The 15784-nt window shown below is 50.3% G+C and overlaps 2 protein-coding genes across 13 annotated transcripts in view; one reads left to right on the forward strand and one right to left on the reverse strand.

Moving 5' to 3' along the window:
• Positions 1–3495: 3495 nt before the first annotated feature.
• On the forward strand, positions 3496–9440 carry PLD6 (phospholipase D family member 6). The gene is made up of 3 exons (XM_050968645.1): positions 3496–3898; positions 4510–4934; positions 8143–9440. Exons 1-2 carry the CDS (start codon positions 3496–3498, stop codon positions 4755–4757), a joined length of 651 nt encoding a protein of 216 aa, XP_050824602.1. The 3' UTR covers positions 4758–4934; positions 8143–9440.
• Positions 9441–13697: 4257 nt separating this feature from the next.
• MPRIP (myosin phosphatase Rho interacting protein) overlaps positions 13698–15784 on the reverse strand; it is a 163901-nt gene continuing 161814 nt past the window's right edge. For 9 of the 12 annotated variants that reach the window (XM_050966534.1, XM_050966541.1, XM_050966540.1 and 6 more), the window contains one exon: positions 13698–15728. In XM_050966534.1, coding sequence (XP_050822491.1) covers positions 15657–15728 — 72 coding nt within the window. In that variant the 3' untranslated portion in view covers positions 13698–15656. The remainder of the gene's footprint in view (positions 15729–15784) is intronic. The other 3 variants (XM_050966537.1, XM_050966545.1, XM_050966538.1) reach the window with 2 other exon arrangements.

Raw genomic sequence — 15784 nt, forward strand, 5'->3', positions numbered from 1 at the left:
CTTGCACTAGCTCCCAGGGTTTGGACTGCAGAACCTTTTATGTCTTTTTGTTCTTAGATTCTGCTGCTTGTGTGTAAGAAACAGTTATTCCCAACTGGCTTTAATCCCAAGCAGCTGATTTGTCAGCTCCAAGGTTCTTGACTCTGCACAGCCTTCCCAGGAAGATGACACAGCCAATGTGTACATAACCCAGTGGAGAGATGATTATCCTGTTATTTCAGAAACTGTCCAGCTTGATTAACTTCAAGGTTCACAATCAACATAAACATAGAGCAAATGCAAGAATTTTCACATCAGCAATGTTCTTGCAGCTCTAAGTGTGCAGCCAGGACTGCTGGTTTCACTGAAGCTACAGCTGGAATTAACCCATTGTTCTTAGCCTGAGTTAATTGATTAATGGGAGATGGGGTGGGGGGAAATAGTGTCATCAAGTGCCATCTTTCCCTCTAACTGATGTTCACCGAAGGGAGAGGGGAGTAAGGGCTTTAGCCCTGCAGGGTATTAAGGCTCCACACTTTGGCTACCAGAGCAGGCAGTGCCTGGCCCAGCTCCTCAGGGTGGGGTGCCAGGGAAGGAGCGCCACATCCACCCCTTATTCACCTTAGCAGGCCACCCAGTCTGTCTCAGTTGGGAGGGGGCATACCCAAAAATTATAATAGGGGGGTGCACACAGAGGGTCTCTAGGGGCTGTGTACAGTGAGGGCAGTAGGTAGGGGGGTAGCTAGGGGCTGTGTGCAGCACAGAGGGGGTCTCTCAGGATGACAGGAGACGAGTGGGGCATTGTGTGGCTGGCCGGGGCTAGCTTTGGGTGCAGGGAAGGAGGAAGCTAAGAGCTCTGCTGCATGGCGGGTAGCTTAGGGTGGCAGGGGGAGGGCAGGTGCGTATGGGCCTGGGGAGTAACTCAGGGTACAGGGATAGGGTATCTAGTGCCTGTGTTTGGGCAAGGGGATAGCCTGGGGTGCAGGGAGGGGTTAGGGGCTGTGTGTGGGCAGGGGGGTAGCTCAGGATGCAGGGAGTGGGGTAACTAGGTAGAGGGCTCCACACTGTGTGGCATGTTCCTCTTCTTCCCCCCATCCCCCAGCAAGGCATAATGTTTAGGGGGAGGCCAAGGCCAGCCCCCAAAGAGGGTATTCTACCCAGATCTACCCTGCCCCAAGCTGCACTGCCTCCAGCCATTCCCCTGGTCACAGTTTGGGTTGCGGGAGGGGACTCTGGGCTGAGGTAGGGGGTTGGGATGTGGGAAGGGGTAGGCACCTCACCCCCCTGCAGCTTCCATTGGTCACGGCACCTGGCTAATGGGAGCTGCAGAGCCACCACTAGACGTAGGGGCAGTGTGTGGCACCCCCCTGGCTGTGCCAGTGCCTAAGGACCACAGGGTCCTGGGGGCCACTTCCAGGAGCAGCACACAGCCCAGGCGGGGGGGGGGGGGAGGGGGGCGGGGCGGGGCGGGGCTGCCTTCGCCCCAGGCCCAGGCTGTGCTGCTGACAGGAGCTGCCAGGGTCCCTTTTTGACCAGAGTGTTCTGGTTGAATACTGGAGACCTGGCAACCCTAGCAGGGAAGAACTGCCACCCAGCCCTGCCCCATCCCTGGCTCTGCCCCCAGCCCTGGCTTGGCTCCTCACCTGGCCAGGGACCTAGCTACTGGCCTGAACTGCAGCCTGGCTGCAGCTCTGCTCCCGGTCCAAGCCTCAGGCCCTGGTCACCATCCCAGCCCGATGCACCCCCAGCTCCCTTACTCCTTTGGCCATGTTCCCCCCCCCCACACACACACATCCCAGACCTGCAGCCCCATTCCCAGCCCTGGCTCCAGGGGGAGGGCAGGGGGCATGGAAAGGGGTAAGAGGGGCACACACCCCTCAAAAGTTTGGGGGATCAGGTAGCTCAGGGGGAGAGGTTGTGCCAGGAGGGCTGTGGTCACTGCTCTCTGTGGGCTCTGCCAGCCCTGGAGCCAGCTCCAGCCACCCAGGGTGGCTCTTACTGGCTGTGCTGTCAAAGGGGGCTGGGCACCAGCAGGAGGGAATGAGGGCGCAAGGTGGCTGTCCTCTCCAAGCCACCAGCTAGAGCAGCAGCCACCCTGCATTGCCTGGTTCCAGCTTCCCACCTTCCAACATGGGCAGGGCCTTGGGACGGGCAAGTAGAGGAACGGGGGGATGTGGAGCTGCCCCCAGGACTGTCCCACTCTGGCACTGCCGTTTGGAGGGACAACACCCCTGCCACCCATGCATTCACAGACCCCTGAAACTGGTTTGGGGGATGCAGAATCCTGGTTGAGAACTGCTGCTCCAAGGGACTTAGGTACCTGTGAGGGGCTTCCCCAGGTAAAACCTGGAACTTTGGGACTGCCGTGCACCCTCTAGTCTCCAGCCTGGGCCATTTCTCACAATGCTATGCCAGTGACAAGCAGCAAACCCCTCCAGGTGTTGTGATCACTCAGCCATCAGCATGTGGAGACCCACACTCAGCTGAGTTACATGAATGCTGTCTCAGTCACTCATGTCTTACACAGAGAGAGGCACCAGCAAATCACCCCAGAAATATACTCTCTTACACTGCTCAAGACTCCCTTGGTCAGGGCATGCTCATTAATTAGTTTACCACTCCAACAATGGCTAGTGGAGGTGCAACAACCCTTGAGCTGAGATTCTCTAAGCACATCAACCCAAAACACACTGTTTTAGGTAAAACAGAAAACAGATTTATTAACTCCAAAGTTAGATGTCATGTGATTATAAGTTACAGGCACAGAGATCAGTGGCAGCGGTGCTACTTTCCCAGGAGCCAACTGGGCCCCGGCAAGGTGTTGGGCACTGTACTCTAATAAATAAAAGCCACTGATCCCAAGAGCTGACCATTGGCAAGTATGTCTACGCTGCAAATTAAGGTGCAATTGTACCATGGGTTGGTGTAACAATAGCAGTGAAAAATGCAGTGGCATGGACCCCCCCCCTTCCAGGTCACCCCAGCTGTCCCCCTTCTCCAACCGTGCCCCCCCCCCGTCACCCTTCCCCAGCGCCCCCGCCCCAGCTATCCCCCTCGGCCAACTGCTCCCCCGGGCTCACCCAACCCCCCCCCCACCTACGCCCCTTCTCCAACCGCTCCCTCCCCCGGGCTCACCCTTCCCCAGCCCCCCCCCCACCTACGCCCCCCCCCCGGGCTCACCCGTCCCCAGCTATCCCCATCCCCCCCCCTTCGCTAACCGCCTCCTCCCCGCACACCCTCCCCAGCTGCCCCCGCCCCCGCCCCCGCGCGCTCAGAACGGGCCTTGCGGCAGCTGGCGCTGGGGAAGGGCTCAGCTGGGATCCGCCGCTTTGAATTCGGACAGTTGCTCTCGCACATGCGCGGCAAAACCCTCCCCGCCAACCACACGCGCACCCTGGGCACGTGACCCGCCAACTTTGCGTACTCGAATCCCCGCGCCCCCGAGGCCGCGCCCCCGCTCTGATCACGTGACCCCCCCCCCGTCCTGCCACGTGGTCCGGAGCGGGCGCGCGAGCCATGTGGCCGGGCCTCGAGGCGTTGCCATGGCGCTGGGCGGGCGGCGCGGCCCTGGGGCTCGGGCTGGCGCTGCTGGTGCGCGGCTGGCGGCGGCGCCGGGCCCCGCGGCGCGAGGTGCTTTTCTTCCCGTCGCCGGTCACCTGCCCCGCGGCGCTGCTGGGCGAGCCGGGCTCCGCGCCCTGCCCCTGCCCGCTGCCGCACGGCGACAGCCCGCTCGCCCGCCTGCTGCGCCGCCTGCTCTCGGCGCGCCGCTCGCTGGAGCTCTGCCTCTTCGCCTTCTCCAGCCCGCAGCTGGGCCGCGCCGTGCAGCTGCTGCACCGCCGGGGCGTGCGCGTGCGCCTGGTCACCGACGCGGACTACATGGCGCTCCCCGGCTCGCAGATCGGCCGCCTGCGGCAGGCGGGTGAGGGGGGAGGAGAGGGGCCAGGGACAGCAGTGAGGGAAGCAGGTCGGGGTGGAGCAGGCAGGAGGGGAGCCAAGGGGCAGCGCCGGGAGGAGCCGAAGGAGCTGGGACCCCCGTGGAGGAACTGTGGGGATGGTGTAGGCACCAGGGAAAAGACTGACACGGGGCAGCTGGGGGGCTGGCTCAGCCCTGGGGAAGGTGGGAGGCGCTAGGTGATCTTCCACATTAAAGAAGAGGGTGGTTGCTCAGGTGCAGCCAGCTGGACCCCTATGAGCCCTCCACCTGGTCTCCCCTGCGGCCTGTTAGAAGAGGCAGGCACACTGGAGCAAGCTTAGCCAAGCTCCCTGGCCTCGCAGACTGTTAACAGAGAAGCAATCACCTATTGTCACAAGGGAGAGACATGTGGCAAGATGACCACAGGGCTCAGTGTTTCCCTCTCCTGTTGGGGTGGTGAGGAATGGCATCAAACACTCATGTTGATTTTTTTTTTAGTTAAGGGCATCAGGTTCTGAACCTTAGGACACTTTTTATTAATGCAGTGTAGCTTTGGGGCATAAGAAAGCTTTTTACCTTCAAGAGGAAGCATTGAAAAGGTTCTCCTCATTTTCCAGGGATTCAAGTGCGACATGACCAGGAGAGTGGCTACATGCATCACAAATTTGCTATTGTAGACAAAAAGATGCTCATCACTGGTTCCCTCAACTGGACCACTCAAGCTATCCAGAACAACCGTGAGAATGTGCTGATTGTGGAGGATGCAGAGTATGTGGAGCCATTCCTGGCAGAGTTTGAAAGGATTTGGGAAGAGAATGATCCAGCTAATTATACATTTTTCCCCACCAAAAAGGAACAGAAATGACAGCTTTTTGGAGCTGGAAGGGTCCTTGACAAATAGCATTTTTCTAGCAAGCTTCTTTGTATTTAATTTCGTTATAGCTACAAAGACTATAGCATCATGCAAGGGTGAAGAGTTCTGTACTTTTCAGTGGAAACCTCACTGTGTACTAAATGAGAGTGCATCATGCTAAACTTCTTGGTAAGTAGTGGTGTAGTAGAAGGGCCAGCATGTTCCAGCTGTAGTGCTGGAGCTCACAAGATAATGGCCACTGTCGTGCACTGGAAGATGGCAAAGTTTGGAATGTTTAAGAGTACTGGATATTTTGATAGTGAACTAGCCACTTACTGGTTACTGCTAGTGACATTACAGAATGATATACTATTTCTGGTATGGCGGATGGTTGCTGGGAAACTATTTGTTTATTTCATGCATGGCAGTATGAGTGCAAATCTTCATCACTAGTTCTCAAAGAATTGGGTAAGGGGGTTGTACACAAAGCTATAATTCACACATGGACTGAACTGGGTATGTTACTTTATTAGGAATGGAAAGTGCCTTAGACATTTAACCTTTAAAATACGTAAGACGAGGTTTGTTATGGAAAACTTGATTGAGAAGTCAGGAATTTTAATATTTATTTTGAATTTTGATTAACCTCCCTGTAGTCTGTTCACTTTCTCAGTAGCTGCAGCGTAATAGAATCCTAGAAAAAAGTACCCTGGTGGGGCTGGAGAGTAGATATGGCAATCTGCAGAAAAACAATACAGGCTGGCCATCGTAACAGCCCAGGAGTGTGAGAGAAATACTTGGAGTGCAAAGAGTTGAAAAACTGACTATAGCTCAGTTGCTGCCCCTCAGGGAAAGGAGCTGCAAAAGGAAACCCCAGTGCACGTAGGGGACAGGCTTCTTGCTCTGTTCATATACAAGAAAAGAAGCGTAACCCCATCCATATCAATTGCCCAACGTGGCTTGGCAATAGAGAATATAGAACACCACCATTCCCATTTTAATCTTCAGGATAGATTGGCAGTTTTCCCCTGTGCAAGCCTCCCCTGCATTTTCTTGCAGATACTAGATGTCGTCATGTCCCTGTCCTCTTGGGAAGTGGGCTTTTAATAACAATCATCTACTTCCCTCCTCCATTTATGGTGGCAGTCTCCTAAATGAAATCCAGAGGTCAGGGTAGATTCTTGACTTCCTGAAAACAAAACCATTTCATGTCTAGTGGAAAGCGGGTTACTGCTCTTGAAGATGCTGTGTGACAGGCAACAGAAGCTGTTATGCCTATGCAGGTGTAAGCTCTCCCCTCGGGGTTAAGAGGCCAGTTCAGTTTCCATACCTGTTACATCCTTGGCTCTTACTGAGAGCTCTTGAGGTGTTGACACAGATTAAGAATGGAACACACTGATTTGTTTTAGACATATCTGCCTATACACATGAAACAGTGACCTGGAATGGGAGAGGGTTCATGTCCTTATGCCACAATGCTATAACAAGGGTTTGAGTGTAAAACTAACTGCAGCGTAAAGTTTGTAAAGCATCAGATCTTGCAGTCCCAGTAACAGCCTTTGCCACATACAGTTCAAGCTGTGGTGTTTGACTTGTTCTTGGTTGTAAAAAACCATTTTCCTATGTAATTGGCTCTCTTTTCTTGTTTCCAAGTTACTGTGGCTATTTTTATGTCTCACAGTTAAATGTTATTCCACACTTACAACTTCAGTTTACATTGGGTTTAAGAGCTTTACTACTGTACCAGTAATTAACAGAAAACATAATGTTCAGAATAGAGCTCAAGAGCTATGGTAATGTCAGCAGGGGGGTCATGTTATGCAAATATAATTGGCTATTCTGAATATTCTGGGAAATTAACCTTCCCCTCATACTTTAAGGTAGCTTAATTTGGGGCACAAAGTGAGTGAATTTTGATAGACTCTTACAAGTCCAGGGGTTGTCTGTTTCCCCATGTCTGGTTAAAAATGGCTTAATCTTTGTAAAATAGGTGAAGTGCTGGAAGCCTCTGCTGCTAAAAGTCCCACTAGTGTGTTGCCAATGTCCTGTTATAACAAGTATAGTGATTAGCACTATTAAGACCACCACAAAATCCTCATTACCATTTGTGGTAAGCCTAGGCCCCAGGCCCCAACCAGTAAAAGCAAACAGAGATTAGTCTACCTCAGGGATCGGCAACCTTTGGCACATGTCCCATCAGGGTAAGCACCCTGGCGGGCCAGTTTGTTTGCTACGTCCACAGGTTCGGCCGATCGTGGCTCCCCATTTGCTGCGGTTCACTGCTCCAGGCCAATGGGGGCTGAGGGAAGCGGCAGCCAGCACATCCCTCAGCCTTTGCGGCTTCCCACAGTCCCCATTGGCCTAGAGCGGCAACCCACGGCCAGTGGGAGCCGCAATTGGCCAGAACTGTGGACGCGGTAGGTAAACGAATGGTCTCACCAGGGTGCTTACCCTGACGGGATGCATGCCCAAGGTTGCTGATGCCTGGTCTACCCACTTACTCTGTTTGGTCCCTCTAGAGCAGGCTAGGGTACAGTGGCAAAGGTCTAGAAGGAATCTGCCATTGCAGATATCCAGACTGTACCAGCTGTGGGCAGTTCTCCACTGCAACAGTCAGGAGTCTTAGCTTTGCAATGCTTTGAACAGTGGTAGGACAGTAGTAAGTGGCTAACTCAAAAGCCTGTGTCTCCTTTCCATGTAGATGACCGTGTCCAAACAAGCACCTCACTACACAGCATGCAAAGGGTGGTGCAAAAATAGTTTATTACGATATAGTTTATGTAAAGTTAAGTAATTATATTTACAAAATAAAAATGATCAGCTACATCCATGGGAACCTAGCATGTCACACAAGATTTGTAAGGAATAAATATTGTGACCAAAGTGATGCTTCTATTACAGTGAACAGTGGCTTTTTTTTTTTTTTCTAAAGGACTGAAATAAAAGCAAAGGGGCGGGGGGAGAGAGAAAGAAGATTCCACTCATACTCAGTATCACATGGGCCTCAAAGGCCTGTGCATTCACCTTTGCAAGAGGAAATGGTTCAGGTCTGACATCACACCATTGCTGGGTGAGGTGTGTGGAACCCTCCCCTTATGCACACCGTTCAGACCTGCATCTTGATGGAACACAGCTGCCACTTCTCCCTGGTCACCACCCTTGTTTTGTGCTAGTTCTGAGACAGGTGCACAAGTCTCTCACCACCACAGTAGCAACCCAGGAAGTAAGTTACACAATCTTCTAGGTTTGATCTGCTGCCATTAACACCATGCAGTCAGGTTGGACAGGTGGCTCTCTCTGTCTTGCATCATCACAGGAACTGGAGACGTTATGGTTTACTCTTGGGTGTTCACCATAAACCACAACTAATCATGATTTCTATTTCCCTCTCCACCAGGGACTGAAGCTCTTGCAACTCAGCTGGTAGTGGAGGGTGCGTGCATTTCAGTCAGGAACCCATCTCCCCTGACTGGGGTCGCTGATTGAAGGCATGCACAGGACAGAGCTAAGGCAGTCCCTCAATTCTGATTGGGTTGGTGGTGTGAAGTGAGGAAGATTGACCATCAATACTTGGGTGTCTATTGCCACTTCACAGAATTACCATTCAAATACATAGTTTCCCTCTTGCCCCCCACCCCCAAAGTTTAACATCTCAAGTCAACCAAAAACTCCAGGTCCCCACAGGGTGAACGTGTATCAGAGACTAAATCCTCATCTATTTGCTACATGTCAAAGTCTTCAGTATTTTACAACACACTTTGCTCTCTTTAGATTAGAGCAAAGAGTCAGTGTTCCTGCCCCATCCAGCACACATTCATGGCGTAGGGTAGACAGGAAGGGTGATGAAATAATTGCTTGTGATTGCACTAAACTAATGTCAGTGGCCAGGAGGGTTAGTGCTGTTGGTACCAATTCAAATGCTAGTCAGGTTTCTGCTAATGCCTCCAGCCCCGTCCTTCTCCTCTAGTAGTCTCTTAAAGTGCAGGCTGAGGCAAGTTAAACCACTAGAGCTGACAGCTTTGTTTTCAGCCTTCATGACTCTTCAGTGTCCTTCCCCAGTCATGCAACAATATTTCTGCAGCCACTTTTAAGAAATGCTCTGTATTACAGTGGTAGGGATCACATCATAAGTGCAACTCAGTAGTAACTACGATGTATTGAAAGTTATATTTTAAACAGTTACTTACATATCATTGTAAGTTACAGTAAACGTCCATGCTGTTGTACAATATGTAACTGCACAGCTAGGAGATAGTTCCCTTGTAAATTCCATGTAGCCTTACAAAGTAGCTTCAATGCTGATGCATAAGTGAGTTAGACAATTATTATACACTAGGCCTAAGATCCTGGAACCTTAGTTCACTCACTGCAACAGTCCTAAGTTACCGTGCAAGGATATCTGTGTATGCTCTAGTCACACAGTAGTTACTACTTCTATATATAGATAGCAATTTTGCACATTCACAGGGTGTTAATGCCACTATCAAATACAAGATTACTGACTTTTCAATGGAAAAACAATTTATAGTGCTTTAGGATTAACAGTTCTCAAACAGACTGGACACATTCTTTGGACAAGTATCTTCAAAGCTAAAGGTACAGGTCGAGAATTTTAAAAGATATTTATAACAGTCATCAAAAAAACATTCTAATAAGAGGACACAGGATAGGTTCAGCATCTTACACTCAAATCTCTTCCAATCCCCAAAGGGACATCTGTATTAGAACAAGATTAAAAAAAACCCCAAAAAACAGAACTTAGTCACACACATACAAAAACCCTCCGCTAACTTCTGAGTAATAAATATTTACATTGCGTGCTTTGAATACTATACAGGTTTTAAATTATTTTAAAGAGAATAACAAAGCTTTTTTTTTTTTTTTAAATGGAAAAAATTACAAAGTAAAGGCAAGCTACACTGAGCGTGCATGTGCTTAAGTGTTCACAACAAACTAAGCACGGTGTATGAACCACAAAAATGCAAAGGTCTAGTGGAATTCCAATCATGTATATAGTCATTACAAAAGTGACACATTTTACAACGCTTAGGACTGCTTAAATGCACTCCATTCAACCGGTTACAGAAAAATAGCCTTGTTGTATTTTGCACATCAGCACAAATTCTGCTTTTGAAGCAAATGGAAAAAAAAATTGCTCCCTCTTAGATGGATAAAAGGGGGGGGGGGAAGGGAAATCACAGTTAAAAAGGACTTAAATCTAATTGTTTCCAGAAGGAAAAAATGGCTGAAAAATACTCCACAAAAGAAAACTTTGGAAGCAATTAGAAAGTTTGTATGTTTCTACGGCTATTTTGAACTTGGTTTTATTAGACCTCCCATTCTCGTACTTTTCATAGTGTAGGACTGTATAAAATGCAGCTGCTTGCAATATATATATGTATTCACACACTCTATATACTGTGCCCTTGAGGAGCACTGCAAGTGAGACAGCTACCATGCCAATTTGCCCTGTCGTGTATGGAGGGTGCCTGGAACACAGCAAGAGGAAAATTGAATTGGAAAATCCTCTGCTGTCTCTCACACACACACACACACACACACACGCAGATAGAATCAGAAAGTGTCTTGGGCAAAGGGGTTGAGGGGAGTTCTCTTGTTATTCCCCTCCGCCCTTGGTTCAGTCAGAAACACTGATTTCTAGCCTCATGGAGAAAGATGAAGCCTGAAGCAGAAGGCAGAACTGGGGTGAAACACAGAACCTTGCACTCAGCTAAGACTTTCGACATTTTTTTTTTAACCTGTGGTAGATTTCTGTGTTTACTGGGGGTGGAGTGCAGATGAACACGCTGCCTAATACTTTGATGAGGGCTCCTCCCAGCTCAGGTAGGTGCCCATCAAAAGTACAGGGAGAAAACGGCAATGAGGCCTCTGCCAGCACATCAGAGAACAGAAGTGCGTGCTTGCACCCCAGCTTTTTGTTCTTGACCTCTGGAAGTATCAGTTATTGCAATGTTTATTCCAGTTGGGAGCGCAGCAGTCAGATGGGCACAGAGCCAGCTGCTCTTCCACCCCCTTGAACAACTGACTTTAGAGAGCATACCCCGTGCACAGCAGAAAAACATTACAAACAAAGCTTAAGTCCCTCTTTGGAGATGTGTCTGCTTCAGAACGCACCTGCTCTTACAAGGGACAGTATATAACAAATGTTTGTACGAGACCCTTTGTTTAGGTGTTAAATAATTTAGAACAAGTTCAGCAAAACACACACTTATTTGGCCAGTTAGAGGTTCTTAGAAGCTTTAAAAATATACACCAAAGGGTGGTCCCAATCACCCGTCCATGCACGGTGTTTATGTCCTCTCCAGAGGAGCTCATTTCTTGTAACACTGGATTTTTGTTTTGGCTACAGTTGGTATCTGTGGCTCCATTTCATCCCAGTGAAACTGCTTGTCTAGTTAGTTTTTAAGGGCAGTTATGTAGGTCCAGAAAAGTGGACCAAGATGCATTATCTGAAGATCCCCAGTTGCAAATCTTCACTGACAGATCCATTCCCACAAGTTCAGATTCTGCTGATCCATTAGTCCTGGCACACCTTGAAGCAAATCCTTTTGAGCTGATCCACTGACCCAGGAAGATGGAGGTCACAGGATGATGAGTTTGCAGTAAGGTAGGAAATAAAGATATACCAGCCTTAAAGACAAAATACCAGCTAGCTTGAACAAACATCTTGCTTAAATCTGTTACTGCCAGTGTCTCATCCACCATAGCCAGGTCCCAGGACTTTCACAGAACTATGCACATATCCTCAAGAGAAGAAATTGACATGGGCTATTCAAAGCTTCCCTAATTACAGTCTTTTCCTTGGGGTATGTGCACATGAGAAAGGATAATGGGCTAAGAAACCCATTAAATAAAAGATTATCTTCCTCTAAGCAGTTTTCTTCTCTGCCTCAGCCCTTGGGACGCTGTATATCACCTGACCAAGCCCTCCCCTGTCCCCCAGTTGCATCTTTACAGGATAATCATGGGACCAGAGCACAAGCAGAAAGCTGTTCAGACCAACCCACTGGATCTGCCATTTCTTCAATGCCACCTCTTATTACGTGGCCTGCTATTCCACTGCTTTACATGCTTCTCTCCCTGCTCTCCCTTTACAGTAGCTGCTATCTAAGTTCTTCCACTTTGAAAACATACCACAGTGCCTTTCCCCATGTCCTCACCCATGTACACCAGCTGGGTCAAAAGATAGAAAAGACAGTCCCCACTCCAACCACGGTTTTCCTTCTCAACCTCCGCCAAAAACACCACCAAGCTGTCCATCAGCATGCTGCAACCCCTCCTCCAAGCCAGCTCTGCACAGCATCATCCTAATGGTATCTACATCTGTGTGGTTACACCAGCTACTTCCTCTTCTACCATTATGAAATAAGGATCTGGATAGATGCAGAGGTTAAAAAAAAAAAAAAGAGAGAGATCCCAATAACTAACTGAGAGTTTCTGGTCCAAGCAGAGAGAGACTGAGCCTCAAGAGAAGAGTGGCTGGAGTGGGGAAGTGCACAGCAGAAAAAAGGTGACTTCAACCCCCTGGGAGCATCACTATCAGGATCTCTTTGAGGCTCAGTGCCATGAAGCTGTACCACAAAGGGCATCAGGCCGTGGGTATCTACAGCACCATCCTGTAGCCTCCATCTCCCTGGCATACAACTCTAAATGGAGAAAAGGTGTGTGACCTTCATTTCTCACCCTTAAAGTAACTGATCGTAACCAAAAGAAGTGAACAAAGCAGCAGCAATTAGCTCGTTCGGTAGCAAGAAGCTCGGAGCCCAGATGGCCAGAGGAAGAGACAGATAAGTGGCTTTTCCAACAGGAGAACAGAACACACCTTGCTCAGATGGTTTAGCAGTAAGAAGCCCTCACCAGACTCCAAGGGAGCACAGGCTGGGGTGTGTCCTCCTTGAAAATGTCACATTCCAGTGGATTGTTTTGAGGTGAGGGAGGAGAAATCCCAACACTGAAGGACTTCATGCTACCCATGCCTGTGTCCCATAGGCTCCACCATCTGAACAGAGAATTCAGGGTTGGAAAGCCAGCAGAGAGCAGACACCCTCCACCCCAACCAGGTGGGGATGGAGCATAAGAACAAAGGGATCTTCTCTTCTGGTGGTTGCTGATGTGAGAAGACCAGGAATTGTCAAGGACGGAGCAAGCTGGGTCTCTTAGGTGATGTCTGAAGACCTCTGCTGCATGTGGACGGACATATACGGTATAGGGAACACAGCAGGTGAGCAAACCCTCCCCTGGCAGTATCTAGAGCCAGATGCAACCTGTGTCACAGCACCAACATCTCCAATGGCCTGCGAGACATGTCCCCTCACAGCTTGTGGAGCTTCAGAGTTCAGCCCAAAGACCACATTGGCCTTGGCTGCTTGTAGCTCCCACTGAAGTCACCCCATCCCCAGCTCCATCAGAGTTTGGCCCTCAAGAATTCATCCTGGGCCTGGTTTTGATCTCACGGTGGTGAGAATGAGGAACCACATTGAAGCCAATGGAGCTACAGGGATAAGCGGAAGCTGAATCAGGCCGAGAGCTTTGACATCTTCCAAGAACAGAATGAGCAGAATCTAACAGCAGCAACATGCTCGGGCTCCGCAGAGCGGGTGAGAATTTGAGGCAGGGAAGGAATGCCTCCTCTGACTAAACAGTGTCTCCTCCGGCTGATTAAAGAACACAGAGAGGGAGTGACATCTAGGCCTCCTCGACTGGAAGGCAGGCCCACACCATGGCTACTGGAGGCTGGGGGGACCCATTACTTAGCATCACCAGTAGAGTCACTAGTGTGAGGGGTTTCAGCAACGTGGCTCTGGGTGAAATTTGAGGGCAGGGCTGGGTGGTGATGGGACTTATTTAAACAGTCCCCAGCCACCAACTAAGCTGAGAACTCAATGTGCTTTTTGGGTACCTGTGGGACACACAAGCAGCTCCTCTCACCAGGAAGGCAGAGCTAAGAAGTCTGCTGAGAATCATGACATCCCAACATGGCGGAAGCCATCTTGGCAAGGCGGGAGATCCTTGGGGACTGTGGCAACATGGGTGGCCGATGAGAGAGACCAGAAATGAGTTTCAAACCTGCTTTAGCCAGTGGTTCCATAATCACAAAGGAAAGTCAGGCGGATTGTCCAACCCCTGTCAAAGCAGGTTAGAAACTCCCCCATTGGCCCTGCATGCTGCCAGGGTCAGGCATGGCCGCCACTCTGCACACGGCGGCTCCAAATGGCCCTTTGTAAACAAAGCCTTCCAGATTACACTGAGCATTCCTGGGGCAGAGGGCATCAGAGCACTGGGCAGGCTTGCGAGGGGCACTACCCCTTAACCAAGCTGGCCAAACAAGTACAGCTAGCGAGGAACTGTATTTAGACACAATTTGAGAGAGGCAGTAGCCTGGCTCCCTACAGAGTTAAGGGCACAGTCCAATGTGATTTAGACCTGTCCACACTAGATAGCCAAGCTCAGTCAGAAACTGCTTGTGTTGGAAAATGCCTTAGTCTCAGAGTTGAGGCAGCAGTTGTCTTGTCAATCGGTGGCGCAGGGCACAGAAGCAAGGAGGCGTACAGGGGAGAAAGTACGTGAATGCTGTTGCCATCAGGGCCACTGCAGAGATGATTGAGGACCTACAGGACGAGAGATTCTTTCCCCCTCCCCTTTGCCAAGCTACACTGGTTTAATGCTGCACCTCCACCGCTGGGTTCCCGCAATTCCCTCACTCATTTTTACTTCACTCCATTGGTCTCATGCTGCGCAGTGTTGCTAAATGGACTTTTAAGAGTGATCCTCATTCAGGAGCTGGGAGCAGGCAGGAAGATGTCTTGAGAAGCTGCAGTATGGATGGTCTGGAGAACAGGCAAGTTCTGAGGCTCTTAGTTTGGAGCAGAGCTTTGAAAAGTAAAATGTAGCCATAGATACAAGTATTAAAATCAGCTGTTGGCTGGTGAGAGGAGCTGAAATCAGGGAGCTGCCTTTGGACTGAGCTGTGTGTGTTCGCAGCCAGCGTGGGCTCTGTCTGCCGCGCAGTATCCCCCCTCAGAACGGGACAGGGAAGCGCTCACACACACAGTGGCTGATGGGAAGAAGGGAGAGTGGCTGGAGGGGGCTGGATTTGGGTAGACAGGCCCTGCAGCTCGGTCCCTGGAAGCACATTGCTCAGGGCACGGGCATGATAGGAAGAGAGGAGATGGGCCTTCGGGGCGGATTTGGTTGAAATCTGTGTTTAAACAAACATCTGTAACGCTCTGGCTGTAACATACTGTAAACAAGCCAAGGCCGAGATCCGCTGGGGTTCTGGGTTGAGAGAATAGAACCCAAACCCTAGCCACCCTCCCAGAAGACTCCCCTCATTTTTCTCTGGCAGCTAGTGGGCTATTGGTGGTGTGACCCAAGCACACACCTGACGGATGGGGCTGCTTCCGACACAAACAATCCTGTCTTTCCTGACGTTTTGACCACAGGCTTTTTGCCACGAACGCAAGCTCAGAGGACTGACTCACGATGTGTGACTGAGCACCGGGTCACTCACACAGCAGTAGAGCTGGGTCTGGCCTAGGCCAGCCAAGCCATTTCTAAACCAAAGCAGTCGGTATGACAGAGCTAGCTTATCGATAGGCTGCTGAGCCTTAATACTGACACTTAGTGTAATGGTTTACAGTGAAGGAAGGAGCCAAAGGGGGCAGGACTCCATCCCCTCCTCTCCCTCGCAGAGTCTCTGAAGCATTTCTCGATGCGGGGAAAGGAGCCGTGGAGTCAAGGTGCCAGGGTGGGAAGAACCACCAGCCGCACTCAGTCCGATCAGGAGCATCGAGACGAACAACAGCACAGAGGATCATAAGGAACTAGGAACAGGTGGTGTTCGTGCTGTGCCATCGCAAGCTGGGAGGTGTTCAAGCTGAAGGGGGAGAACTAGTCTTTCTTCAAGTCCCTGGATTCAAAGAGCTTCAAGCGTTCTTGCACGGTCAGGCCTTCCTTCAGACTCTGGGAGAGACAAGAGAGGGACAGCATCACACACTGAAGGAGGAGACGGCGACAGC

Source organism: Gopherus flavomarginatus, chromosome 9 (assembly GCF_025201925.1).
Source record: "Gopherus flavomarginatus isolate rGopFla2 chromosome 9, rGopFla2.mat.asm, whole genome shotgun sequence".
Classification (NCBI taxonomy): domain Eukaryota; kingdom Metazoa; phylum Chordata; order Testudines; family Testudinidae; genus Gopherus; species Gopherus flavomarginatus.